Consider the following 14,016-nt stretch of genomic DNA (forward strand, 5'->3'; position numbering starts at 1 on the left):
AATACCCCTTTACCATCACCCTCTGCTTCCTGCCTCACAGCCAATTTTGGATCTAACGTGCCACTTTGCCTTGGATCCCACGCGCTCTTACTTTCTTGACCAGCCTGCCATGAGGGATCTTATCAAAAGCCTTCCTAAAGTCCATGTAGACCATATCAAATGCATTACCCTCATCAACACTCTAGGTTAGCTCCGGACTTTGTCCCCCTTTTTGACTTTACGGGAACGTATTTGTATTACCCTCATCAACCCAAATCCGGTTCTCCCGACTTGGTCCCCCCGTCCCTTAGCCTTTACGGGAACATGTTTGCCTTTCCTCTTGCTATTTCCTTGTTGAATGCCTTTACTCTTGCTATTTCCTCCTTGAACTGCTCTGACACAGTTTTAACTGTGAGTGGCTGCTCCCAGTCCACTTGGGCCAAATCATATCTCATCTTAGTAAAATTTGCTTATCCCCAGTATTGAACTTTTATTCCCGGCCTAACCTTATCCTTTTCCACAACTATCCTAAATCTAACTGAGTTATGGTCACTATCTCCAAAATGCTCCCCTGCTGATATGCCTTCCACCTGCCCAGGCTCATTTCCGAATATTAGGCCCAGAACTGCCCCCTCCCTTGTTGGACTTTCTACGTACTGGCTAAAAAAAGTTCTCCTGGATGCAACTTAAGAATTTTGCTCCCTCCCTACCTTGCACACTAAAATGATCCCAGTTAATATTTGGTTAGTTAAAATCCCCTACTATTACTGCTGCATTACTCTTATACTTCTCTGAAATTTGATTACATATTTGATCCTGTATCTCTCCCTAACTGTTTGTTTGGGGGCCTATAGTACACACCCAACAGTGTGTTTGCTCCTTTTGTGTTTTTTACTTCTACCCACATGGCCTCATTTGATGATCCTTCCAAGCTATCATCCTTCCTCACTGCTATAATTGATTCCTTGGTTGATGTTGCGACCCCCCTCCCTCCTCTTCTATCCCCCTCTCTATCTCGTCTGAATACCCTATAACCAGGAATGTTGAGCTGCCAATCCTGCCCTTTTAGCAAGTCTCGGTTATAGCCATGATATCATACTTCCACATGCCTATCTGTGCCCTCAGCTTGTCTGTCTCATTCTTCAGGCTCCTTTCATTAAAATATATTCAATTTAGCCTTGCTAAACTCACTTCTTTCTTATCTAGCCTATATTTCCTCTGCCTTCCAGACTTACGTTTTAACTTCTAATTCCATTTCAGTTTCTCTCCCCTCTGAACTACCTTTCAGTATCCCATACCCCTGTCAATTTAGTTTAAATCTGCCCCAACAGCATTAGCAAACCTCCCCGCAAGGATGTTGGTCCCACTGCTGTTCAGATGTAACCCGTCCAACTTGTACAGGTCCTACCTCCCCCAGAAACAGTCCCAATGTCCAAGGAATTTAAAGCCCTCCCTCCTGCACCATCTCTCCAGCCACATATTCATCTGCTCCATCTTTATGTTCCTCTATTGACTATTACGACCAAGAAATAAATTAATTGGTCAGTTTGTTTCATTAATGTTTCTGGGAATTGCACACAGAGTAGCTGTCATGTTCATCAATGAAAAACAGCTACTGTACTTAAAAGTAATTGTACTTGAGGTACCTTGTACTTCGTAGACATTATCAAACACCACCTGAATGTAAGCCTTTTTCTACCTTTTTAGTTAGCTTACGTTCATGTGTGTAATAAATTATGTGCTTTATTCAGTTACATGGGCTGAATGGCTTCCTTCTGTGCCATAAATGACTGTATGACATTTCGGGGGCAGGTTAGCTTGAAAGTCTTTGTCTTTTTATCTATTTATTTCTGGTGTTTTTTTCTTCTGTCGTGTTTATTCTTTCCCATTTGATACTGGAGGAAAAGGCCTGAACTAAACTATTTGCAAATGTAGAAGTAATTGAGGGCAAATTTTTTTTTTTAAAAAGTGATATGAAAAATGAAAAAGAGTCCACTAATGGCCATATATTTATATGTAATGAATCCAAGAACATCACTTAACATATACCATGTGTCATATATACATTAAATAAATAATTGTAGGCAATGTATAATATAGTTTTAGTGATTAGGATGTAAAGTGTTGGAATTAAGAAATACAATCCTTGATATACAACATTTTTAATTCCAAACTGTATGTTAGACATTTCTGGTGCAGGAGGGTTAATTTTTACAATCAATGCATTAACCCCACAAAGGTGACAGACTTTAAAATATTACAGAGAAAGATTATTATTGAAGTAAACAAAGATTGTCATAATCCCACTCATCCAGAATAGATCAGCACTTTTTTATCCTTTCTTCAATACTGTTCACAATCTCGCCATTGGTTTCCAATATGCACTTTCAGACAACTGATAACAAAATGGTTTAACTAGAAGGCAAGGAGTGCATCTGCTGCCTCATTGGATGAATGTGTGTTTGCAGTACAGAAACATGCAGCACTAGCTCTGTTCTGATTTGTAGCAGTGCTTCATTAGATATGCACACAGGTTTCATTAAAGAAAATTGTAAATGGTTAGCCTATGAACACATGACTTTCCCTTTTAAACATGGCAATGAGGAAAGCAAACGTTTCAATGTGTTGCGAAACATGCCAGAGATGTGGTAAAAGGATGTCGTTGAAACTGATTGTGGTGTCATCTACTGCCTGGCTTGTCCTTTGCATGCACCTGGAGAAAAGAAATGCATAGAAGGAATTTACGCTTAATCAGTTTTGTTTTCTTTTTTTGAAGAGCCAATGGCTTTCCATTTCATTCATAATTTTAAGTGCAATTTTACTAATAAGAGATATACTGCTATTTGCATCATTAGTCTCTTGGATTATCAAAGAAAGCCACAATACTTAAACTTGGGTAGGTAGCTCCATTTTCGAACTGACTGGGAATATAAGCTATCTTAGTTTTCTCAAATATTTCCACGTAGTTCAATAGGCAAACATTGGACTAAAACTACCTTCCACATGCTTCTTCCAGCTGCACTATCAGTGGGTGCTGTCTTTCAGATGAGACATTAAACCCCATCTGCCCTCCTTTCAGGTGGATGTAAAAGATTCCATGGTACTATTTCAGAAAAGAGCAGAGTAGTTATTCTTAGTATCCTGGGCCAATATTTATCCCTCAATCAGCATCACAAAAACAGATTATCTGTCATTATGCCATTGCTGTTTATGGGAGCTTGCTGTGTGCAGATTGGCTGCCACGTTTCCTGTATTACAAGGGTGGCGACAGTTCAAAATGGACTTCAATGGCTACAAAGCACTTTGAGATGTCAGGTGGTCATGAAAAGTGCTGTACAAATGCAAATCTTTATTGTTTTCTTGCTGTGAAAAAAATGGATGCTACATGTTCTGTATGACTACCTGCATTTCAGTGGTTCATTTTATGTGATGCGTTTTGAAAATGTCTGAGAACATAACAAGGTATTACTATATCAATGGAAGTCTCGCTCTCACATGTGAAGTTCCTTTGCAGATGTACAATATTATAGCTACTTGAAGTTTGCACTGTTAGTGTTTCCATTGCTCAAACACCTGTGAAGCTTTGTTGACATAATATAGAATATTCTGTTTGTTTTCACTAAATTGTTGTTTCAAAAAGGATGAAAGCAAAGGGTTTGATCCTTGAAAGAGTATGATTTTTAAACAGGCTATTTATTCTGTTCTGCACGCCCCCCCAAACCCTCCCCACCATCACCCCTCCAAATTATGCTGCCCTACACAAAGCAATAAGTATAATATTGTAATATAATCTCAGTATTTTAGTGACTTGTAAAAATCAACGCTGATGAAAATGCTACCTTGAAATTGGTCATGGATATGCATTTTTCATATATTAGTTGCAGGTAGTTGGTTAATTGCTAATACTATACCTTTAGCACATAATTAGGTTATCAAAGTACTTGCATGCTGGTCTTCCATGTGTTAATTAAATTGCCAAAAGTTGCGGTCTGTTGCTACAGTGAATGTACACCAGATTTAAAGTGAGAATCTATGTATTAAGCATAAAATTGACATGTAATGTGATCAGTTATGTTTCTGAAAAAAGAAAATTTGATATATTGAAAGGGAATACAAATATATGCAATAATGTACTAAAACAGAAATTTCTAGACATACGAAACAGGTCAGCCAGCATCGGTATAATTGACCCTTATACTTCATTCAAGTTATATTTTTATTTGAACTTTCCAGGAGTTGCAGATGTTTTTTACATATGTAATCACATATTGTAACAGTTGAGCTGTAATGTGTGATAAGTTACTATAATTGACAATTCAGTTCAGCATAGTGAATGTTGAGTGTTTTGTGAATGCCACCTCAATCCTGAGAAGGTATTACAGCTTTTGATTCAGTCCAACTCAACTGCTGCCTAGAAATGGTTTAGTACCGTAGTAAAGCGATCATGATGAAAATAGCTATAGTTATGAAATGTCCACCAGTTTTTGCATCTGGTATTTTCCACAAATATCTATCACAGTGATCTTCTGTGTTTTTGGATTAAAGGGTGCATTAGATACTATCAGGAAATTCTTGTATTGTGCTTGAAGGCACCGTTGGACTGCATGATGTTTTCTAGCTCTTCTTTTCATACGTATGTTCATACCCTTTACGAAAACAATTTTGGTGCCATGAATGCTAATGAACATAACGATGCATGACATCTGGAGTAAAATATATCATCTATTTTATGAAGTAAAGTCTGCTAATGTATTGCCTGTAGCTTGTAGTACTGAATATTGCTATGTATTGTTTTCATTTTTCAGTAAGAGATATTACCGTGGCAGTGAACTACTTAATAAGATCATAAATAAGAAATAGGAGCAGGAGTAAGCCATCAAGGCTGCTTCACCATTCAATAAGATCATGCTTGATCTGATTGTAGCCTTAACTCCATTTTCCTGCCTTTGCACCATAACTCCTGATTCCCATGTAGATCAAAAATCTATCTAACTCAGCCTTGAATATATTCGATGACCCAGCTTCCACTGCTCTCAGTGGAAGAGAATTCCAAAGACCAACTTTGCAGCAAGTAACATTTACTCTACATGAGTGCCAGGCGCTGACCATCTCCAACAAGAGAGAATCTAACCATCTCCCTCTTGACATTCAATGGCATGACTATTGTTGAATTCCAACAATACTGTGGATGCTAGAAATCTGAAATAAAAACATAAGTGTTGGAAATATTCAACAGGTCTGGCAGCATCTGTGGAGTGAGAAACAGAGTTAACATTTTAAGTTGCATTTGACTCTTCTTCAAATGATTAATAGTTTAAAAGTCAATTGCATTCAAGGCTAAAGCTGGTAAAGTACTGAACCAATTGTTTTTGGTAACTCCTCAGATTCAGAAATCCAGGAACAAACAGCTGCGTGAGTTGTTCCCAGATGGATTTGGCATTCACCATGCTGGAATGTTACGTCAAGACCGGAATTTGGTTGAAAACTGCTTTTCACGTGGGCACATAAAAGTGTTGGTTTGCACAGCTACCTTGGCCTGGGGTGTCAATCTTCCTGCACATGCTGTCATCATCAAGGTAAAGTCTTGTTTTATTAAAATGTTGTAATTCCCCTAGACCAATACAAGTTTCTTTTTTTTAGCTCTAAAATGTTATGGTATCTTCCCATTGTTCAGTGCAAAATTCTCAATGATGGTCAGATAGATAGGTGAGGATGTAGAGGTTTTGGCAGAGCCAGACAGGATGTTCTGCTGAAAGTTCATGTTCATCCACAACCTAATGATGGTTTGGCAAATAGACAACACAACACTAATTATGGAATAGAGGATGGTGGCATGGAGATAAAGGTGGGTATCATGGACAAAGATATTATCAATCCATTAGCTTAAACCTGAACTTGAAACCCTTGTAAATCAAGCGGTGCAAGCTATCAATTAACTTGTTACTGGAATAGGGCCAATGGATCTTCAAGGTGCAAGTGCAACCTACTATACAAAAAAAATCCTCTTCATCGTGAGGCTAGAGCCCACAAGCTAGGCAGCATGTATACCTCTCTTCTGCAAACTTTTAAAAACTTTACATGGCAAACTCTTTTGGATAAACAATCCTTTGTGCTTTTGACCTGGTTCTGTTCAGATCAAGTTTTTATCTGGTGAAAATCATGCAGAAACTCCAGGTCGAAGTAAACTTAGATTTTATATACTCAGACCTTAGGGAAAATCTGAACTTGGTTCAAAGGAAGGAGATCAAGGGAAGTATTTAAAGTCCAGAAGTCTTTTGATAACTTAAAAGAAATGTCCGAGGTATGCCTGATTATTTCAAGTCTGAGCTTGCCTTATGAATGGAAGATTTAAAAAGTTGTGCCAGTTAAGATAATAGAGGAGATCTGGCTTGCCTGATGATTATGGTTTGAGGTCGGAGTTGTGTTAAGGTCAAAGGGCTTAATGACCTTCACATCTGTTTGGTGATAATGGTCCTAAGACTGGTGGTAATCTAACATTGTTTGGTTGCCAGTGGTCAGAGAATGTTGAAGGTGTCAGGTTACTTGGCTATGGTGGTCCACGGCTGCACAGGTACCAGTGATCTGAAGATTTGTGGCCTGGTCTCAGTTGCCGATGGTTTGTGGAGCCAGGATCTGCTTTATCAAGATGTTATAGGTAACTCAGGAGCTGGAATAGAGAGGGGAGGTAGTAACTATTGACCTGTCAGAATCATTGAATTTCACGGCCCAGCAGTCTCAACATTACTAAGCCTGCTGTCAAAAAGAGGTCCACATAATCCCGTTCCTCTGACCTTTCTCTCTACACGGTTTTGCAGATTTCTTTTTCAACCATTTATTGCATTCCTTTGTAAAAGGAACATGCATTCCATGTCCTCCATTGTTTCTAGCCAGACCAGTATTTGTTGCCCATCCCTGATTGCCCTTGAGAAGGTAGTGGTGAGCCTTCGACCTGGAGTTTCTGCGTGATTTTCACCAGATAAAAACTTGATCTGAGCAGAACCAGGTCAAAAGCACAAAGGAATGTTTGGAATTAGTAATTTATCCAAAAGAGTTTGCCATGTAAAGTTTTTAAAAGTTTGCAGAAGAGAGGTATACATGCTGCCTAGCTTGTGGGCTCTAGCCTCACAATGAAGGGGATTTTTTGTATAGTATGTTGCACTTGCACCTTGAAGCTCCATTGGTCCTATTCCAGTAACAAATTAATTGATAGCTTGCACCGCTTGATTTACGAGGGTTTCAAGTTCAGGTTTAAGCTAATGGACTGATAATATTTATGTCCAATTGTTCCAGTCCACGTGATGTAGGTACACTTGTAGTGCTGTTAGGAAGGGGGTTCCAGAATTTTGACCTAGTGGCAGTGAAGGAACTGTCAGGATGGTGTGTGGCTTGGAAGGGAATTTGGAGTTGATGCCCTTGTCAGTCTAGGTGGTAGAAGTTGTAGGTTTGGAAGGAGGCTTGTGAGTTGCTGTAGTGCATCATGTAGATGGTACACACTGCTGTCATTGTGATGGAGGGAAAGAATGTTGAAGGTTGTGGATGGGATGCCAATCAAGTAGGCTGCTTTGTCTTGGGTGTTGCCAAACTTCTTGAGCATTATTAGAGCTGCACTCATCCAGGCTAATGGAAAGTGTTCTATCATACTTAATTCTGTGTAGATGGTGGACATGCTTTGGGAAGTCAGCGGGTGAGTTGCTTACCCCAGAATTCCCAACCTCTGACCTGCTCTTGTAACCACAGTACTTATATGGCTAGTCCAGTTCAGTTTCTGGTCAATGGCAACCCCAAGGATGTTCATGATGAGTGACTCAGCGATGGTAATGTCATTAAATATCAAAGAGTGATGATTGGATTTTCTCATTGTCTGTCATCTATGTGACATGAATGTTTCTTGCTGCTTAGCAGTCCAATCCTGATTGTTGTCCAGATCTTGCTGCTTATGGGCATGGGCTGCATCAGTATTTAAGGAGTTACAAATTGTACTGAACATTGTGCAATCATCAATGAAAATCCCCACTTCTGACAAGAAGGAGGAAAAGTCAGTAATGAAGCAGCTGAAGGTGGCTGGGCCTAGGACACTACCCTGAGGAACCCCTGCAATGATTGGCCCCCAACAACCACAGCAATCTACCTTTGTCCTAGTTATGACTCCAACCAGTGGAGAGTTTTCCCCCTGATCTCCATTGACTCCAGTTTTGTTAGGGCTCCTTGTTGCCACACTCAGTCAAATGCTGCCTTGATGGCACCCAAAATTGCATGCAATATTCTAACTGTGCCCTAGGTAAGGATTTTTATAGGGTTAGCATTAACTCCTTGCTTTTGTACTTTATCACTCAATTTCTAAGAGAATGGGATCCTTTATATATTTTTTAAATCTGTAATGACTTGTCCTCATAAAATATTTGTATATCTGAACCTTGTCCTCTACTCCTCTTGATTTTACTATTGAGTGTATATTTCCCCTCTCCCCTTCTTCCAATATATATTAACTAACTGCTCCATATTTAGTTTCAAATGATCTAATTACATAATCTACAGTCTACAAAAGGAAGGTTCTCAATAATGCTGGCCAGATGCCTTTTAAAGTACTTGATTTTTGTCCAGTGATGATTTAGAAGGGCAGAGGATCTTTCAGGAAGAGGGCTTGTGTTTCCTTTAAGCATAAGTAAGACAACGGGAAACCACCTTGTGTATTCTTTTCTCAACACATTTTGCTCGGTGCTAATTGAAGTAAGAAAAAGAGGCTCTTACGAGTAACTTAAGAGAAGTGCAAGGTCGCAAGGCGCGAGAAATGAGCAGAGCATCCTCCTTCAGGCAGTTCCCAAAGTTTGGGGTCTGGAAAGGAGAACTTATATGGAAACTCACTGCAGGGTTTCTTCCTGCCTTCATTTTCAAATTTGATTATTTTGCAAGTTTTAAGAGCTGTTACCAGACATGCAATAGCTAACTGAAAGGAAACTAGTGCCTCTATTTGTAAAATGGGTTTATAGAACTTAGTGGGATTTGCCAATCAGCTAAATGGAACAGGGCATGATGGAAGCTGATCTAGTGAAAAGATGGAACATTTTCTCTTGTGTCTGGCTGACGGTGGATGGGGGGAGCAGCACATGGGAATTTGGCACTACCACCTCCAGTTAAGAAGTTGTCCACATACTGGTAGCACAGCACAGTGCAGAAGTAGAAAGTGGACAGTTTTGACCATTCTTTCCTTAGACAGGATTTGGGGGAAAATGTCACTTTGAGCATTCTGTTTTGAAACACAGTGTAGTGATTGAGGTTTTTGAAAAAAGGATCTGAGATTATAGTTCTTTAAGACACAAATCAAGCTTTAATGCGATAAGTTTTAATGAATGCTCCTCAAAAATTACAGATGGATGATCAGTTTGTTAATTTGTCTTTATAATGGATAAACACTTGGCACCTATTATTCTAGGGAATTGCCGATCTGAGTGCTAGGTTTGCGGTCTGACATACCTTCCTCTTCTCCATGGGTAACATTTTCCCCCCCATTAGCGGGGGGAAGTGCGGGAATGGCTACGGGTGGCCTTCCGATCGGCACCCCCGGTCAGGGCTGGGCGCCGCCATTTTGCATGGGCAGGCTAATTAAGGCTGTGCACTCCCCCCGCGCGGGCAGGGGTGGATTCCCTAAGCCGGGAATGCGCTCTTTGGCGCACACACATAAAAGAGCGCACAGATCTCCCTAAAGCAAAGTGCTGCCTCAGGGTGATCATCTCCGATTTGAAACTTTAAATAAAGGTATGTAAAAAATTTCCCTGCCATGTCCCCTCATGTGACTTGTCCATAACTTTTATTGAAAGTTTTAATAAAAATTTAAACCTGTGGATGAGGTTTCATGCTTTTTCCGAGGCCCACCTGGGCTCCCGGCCTGCCTGCCAACCTTAAGGGTGGATGGGCAGGTCCATCGATCAGATTAATTATTTTTTTTAATGGCCTTAATAGGCCTTCGACAGTTGGCCGCGCGGCCGCCGAACTGAGAATCTAAATGACACAAGGTGACATCGGGATGCACGCCCGATGTATCCCCACGTCATTTTACGCGTCGGCGAGCGGGTCCCACCCCCGCTCACCAACCGGAAGATGTTGCCCCATGTGTGAGATATTGCAAATATCCAGTCCAGGTCAGGGGGTCATTATTGGTATACACCTGTATTATACTATCTTGCAAGTAGGCAGCCAGCTGTGCAAGGCAAATTTTATAAAAGCAACGTGCTCAGAATGTTTAGGGAAGCAAATGAAGTCATTATACCCCAGAAGGTAAATACAACAGGCCCAATTTTGTAAAAGTAGGGACTTTTAAGAACCTAATAAGATTTGGACATTTTGATAAAGCTAAGGACTGACAAGTGGCAAGTAACACTCGCATTACACAAGTGTAATGACCATCTCCAACAGGAGAGAATCCAACCATCGCCCGTGGATGTTCAATGGCATTACCATCACTGAATCCCCCGCTATCAACATCCTGGGGGTTCCCATTGGCTAGAAACTCAACTGGACTAGCCATATAAATATTGTGGCTACAAGAGCAGGTCAGAGGCTAGGAATAGTGCGACGAGTAACCCGCCTGGAACTCCTTCCTAACAGCACTGTGGGTGTACCCACGCCACATGGACTGCAGCAGTTCAAGAAAGCATCTCACTACCATCAAGGGCAACAGAGGATGGGCAATAGCTGCTGGCCCAGCCAGCGAAGCCCACATCTCATGAATGAATTAAAAAAAAGAAAGACTGTGCTTTTCTTAAAAAGGAATAGCATTCAATTCTGACTTTGTAATCAATTCCTTTCATTGATAGACATGACATCATTCACCTCCTTCACATCTGCTGAAATACTTATCATGTCTTGGTCACCTGCAGAGCCAACTATCCATGTTCCATTAAGTGACCTCCCAACCTCTATGCTCTTCAGTTCGTCTAAAACTCTGTTGCCATATCCGTTCCCAAATCAAGTTCTGTTCACTATTGTTCTGTCTTTGAAGACTTACTTTTGCTCCATGCCTCCAGGGTTTCCAATTTAAAATTGTCATCCTCATGTTTAATTCCCTTAACGGCTGTGTAGCTATTTCCATAGCCTCATCCAGCTGTGCACCCTTTCCAGAACACACTGTTCCTCTTACCCTCGTTTTGCACCCCCATCACCACCAGCAGCACCACACCATTCATGAGCATGACTTTAACCATCTAAATTTTACAGTTTAGAATTCCCTTCCTAAACCCTTCATCCTTCCACCTCCCTCTGCTCCTTAAGGCCACATTTTTAACCACACTTTTGATCATCCCTCCTAATTGCTTCTTCTTCAGCTTGCAATCCATTTTCTGATTACATCTCTGAAAGTGCCATGGGACATGTTCTTACAAGTGTTTTTTCAGCCTTAATAAAACTTTAATGGGCAGTTGTAGACCGCACAGGTATCTTACGGCCACAGGGTGTATTACAGTACCAATGTGCGTCATCAGTAGAATAACACAGCTGCGATTATAATTACATTTCACTGCACCTGAGCAGTGTGTGACACTTACTGAATATATATAAAATGTGGAGTGTGCAAAATTAGAAAATTTAGGTAGTGGATATCACTAGTGAATAGTCCACGCTTGCAATTCTTGACTCATTTATGTTTTTAGTTATTTAATAAGCCCCTCAAAATTTGGTTTCTTAAATTAAGTTTTAGTATTTTTGCTGGCCTTCACCCACCAAATTTTTTTCATTCTTTCAAATTTATTTCCATCATGGAATCCAGAATAAACTTTTTGGAAACGCATAAAAAGGACTAACATTCATCACGAAAGATAAAATTATTATTTTACTTTGTTCAGGCTGTAAACCTACAACTCCCACATTGTTTCAAAACCTAGTAATAAGTAAACTTGTGTATGTGTATGTAACCTACCCTTGAAACATAATTCTTCTGTGAATTATCAAATTTTAAAGAGGGAGTCCTGCCACCAAATATCTCTTATGAAACAAACGCTTGAATTATGATTAATTTTAAGCTTTGTTTTTCTGTCACTCTTTCCTCCTTACTGGAAATGGTTATGAACCTGACTCAAAAAAGTGCTAATGATGGTATGGAGCTAAATGGATGCACATGTTGAAATGATAATTGAGACACTCCTGGTTGACAATATAGAGCCTACTAATTTTAATTCACCTAACTCCATTGACCTCGGTAAATCACTCCCAGCGAGTTGGATCAGTTATTCCATAAGCACTTGCGGTGTAGTGGAAACTATTCAATAAAAAAAACATGCAGAAAACAAAAAGGATGTTATAAGCCATAGCACAACATTTTGTAATAGACGTATTTTTTCACAATCTATTGATTGAAAACTCAATTATTTTATGGAAACAAGCAAATGTCAATTGAGTATATTTATCTTCTTGTTCGTAATTCCTCTGCATGGTTCTTCCACAGGGCACTCAAATATATGATGCAAAGAGGGGCTCCTTTGTTGACCTAGGAATTTTAGATGTGATGCAGATTTTTGGCAGAGCTGGACGACCACAGTTTGACAAATATGGTGAAAGCACAATTATCACTGCTCATGATAAACTAAGTCATTACTTAACTCTACTGACTCAGCAGAACCCAATTGAAAGCCAGTTTCTGGATCGTCTGGCGGACAATCTGAATGCAGAGGTAAGAACTCTGATGCTTGGTTAGTTCTTTGATTATTCAAAAAAGTGCTTTTTTCATATTGTCATTCATAACCACGTTCGTTGTTCCATTATACTAGGTTTGAGTTTATCTTTCTGAGGTGATATAGAGTTACAAGATCTATGGCATCTGTTAATTAAAGTGACTTCCATTTTCTTTAAATTATTTAACATTGCTCTACACATATCTTGTCTATTAATATTATGGCTTAAATCTCCTCAAGTGGTTAATCTCTTATAGCAACAAACAAACTTCTCTTCCATAGCCCAACAAAAACAGCAAATCTTTTAATAGCATCGTTAAGCTGTCATCAAACTGTGAACTCAGAAGACCCCACTCAAATAATTCAAGCTTTTAAAACTTAGCCAAACATTCATAATGGCATGAAGATAGACTTTGAGGAAATGTCAACAAAGTGCCCCATTGAAACTGCACAACCAGATACCACTTTTTTTCCCCTCTAACCTACGCCATTAACCAAAGCAGCCCAGCAAAGGACTTTTTTTAACACTCACTGACAGCTGCAGCCTGTTACTTTTAATGTTTAAAGAGCAGGGCATTGAAAAAAAAAATTAGATCATGATTGTTATGCAGACCTCATCTGCCTTTTAAGACATTTATGCCTATTCCAACTATTTATAGCTCCCATACTGCAGATTAAGGCACATGGACCAGCACAGTTCAAAAGGCAGTTCCACCTTCGTGAATCATGCGCGGCCCCCTTTCCCCTACCACCAAAAGTTGGATCTGTCAGAAATTGGGACAACTCTGAAAATCTAGACCAGAGTCTCAATTTACCATTGCATTTGAAAGAAACCAGTTATTCTTATCTAAAAACAAAATATGTTAGAAATGGTTAGTGGGTCCGGCAGGATCTATGGAGAGAGAAACAGTTAGCATTTCAGATCAATTATCTTTCAGAACGAATCTTGTTTCTTTAGCTTCTGAAGTAGCAAACTTACTAAATGATATGATACAACAGTAACTACAATCATATTCTTAGTGTTGGCAACAAACAACTGGGTAATAAATTCAAAAAAAAAATTCCCACTATATTGCAAATATACCTTCAGAGGAGCCAAGTTGTGAAATATTCTGAATGCTGGAATTATTTTACTGCTTTAATTTGATAGTTGTGTGAATGTTGTATGTTATTTTGTGCAGCTTCTATTAAAATGCTTCTCTCTTCATGAATCCCAAACCGCCTCACTTCCCAACTCAAAAAGCAAATTTTGCTTGAATTTAGATGTCAATGCCCTGCCAATTATTGTAACTGAATATAATTGCAAGCATTTAGTTTAATGTAACAGTCTTATTCAAACAAATTACCTCTCTTAACTCTGAAGAACTATTTATGCATC

At 39.5% G+C, this 14,016-nt stretch overlaps 1 protein-coding gene across 2 annotated transcripts in view; it reads left to right on the forward strand.

Annotated features, from left to right (window-relative positions):
• Window positions 1-14,016, forward strand: part of ascc3 (activating signal cointegrator 1 complex subunit 3) — a 619,273-nt gene that overhangs the window by 329,790 nt on the left and 275,467 nt on the right. For both annotated transcript variants that reach the window (XM_041188004.1, XM_041188005.1), the window contains exons 15-16: window positions 5,364-5,555; window positions 12,413-12,637. In XM_041188004.1, coding sequence (XP_041043938.1) covers window positions 5,364-5,555; window positions 12,413-12,637 — 417 coding nt within the window. The remainder of the gene's footprint in view (window positions 1-5,363; window positions 5,556-12,412; window positions 12,638-14,016) is intronic.

The sequence above is a fragment of the Carcharodon carcharias genome, chromosome 5 (genome assembly GCF_017639515.1).
Source record: "Carcharodon carcharias isolate sCarCar2 chromosome 5, sCarCar2.pri, whole genome shotgun sequence".
Taxonomy (NCBI): domain Eukaryota; kingdom Metazoa; phylum Chordata; class Chondrichthyes; order Lamniformes; family Lamnidae; genus Carcharodon; species Carcharodon carcharias.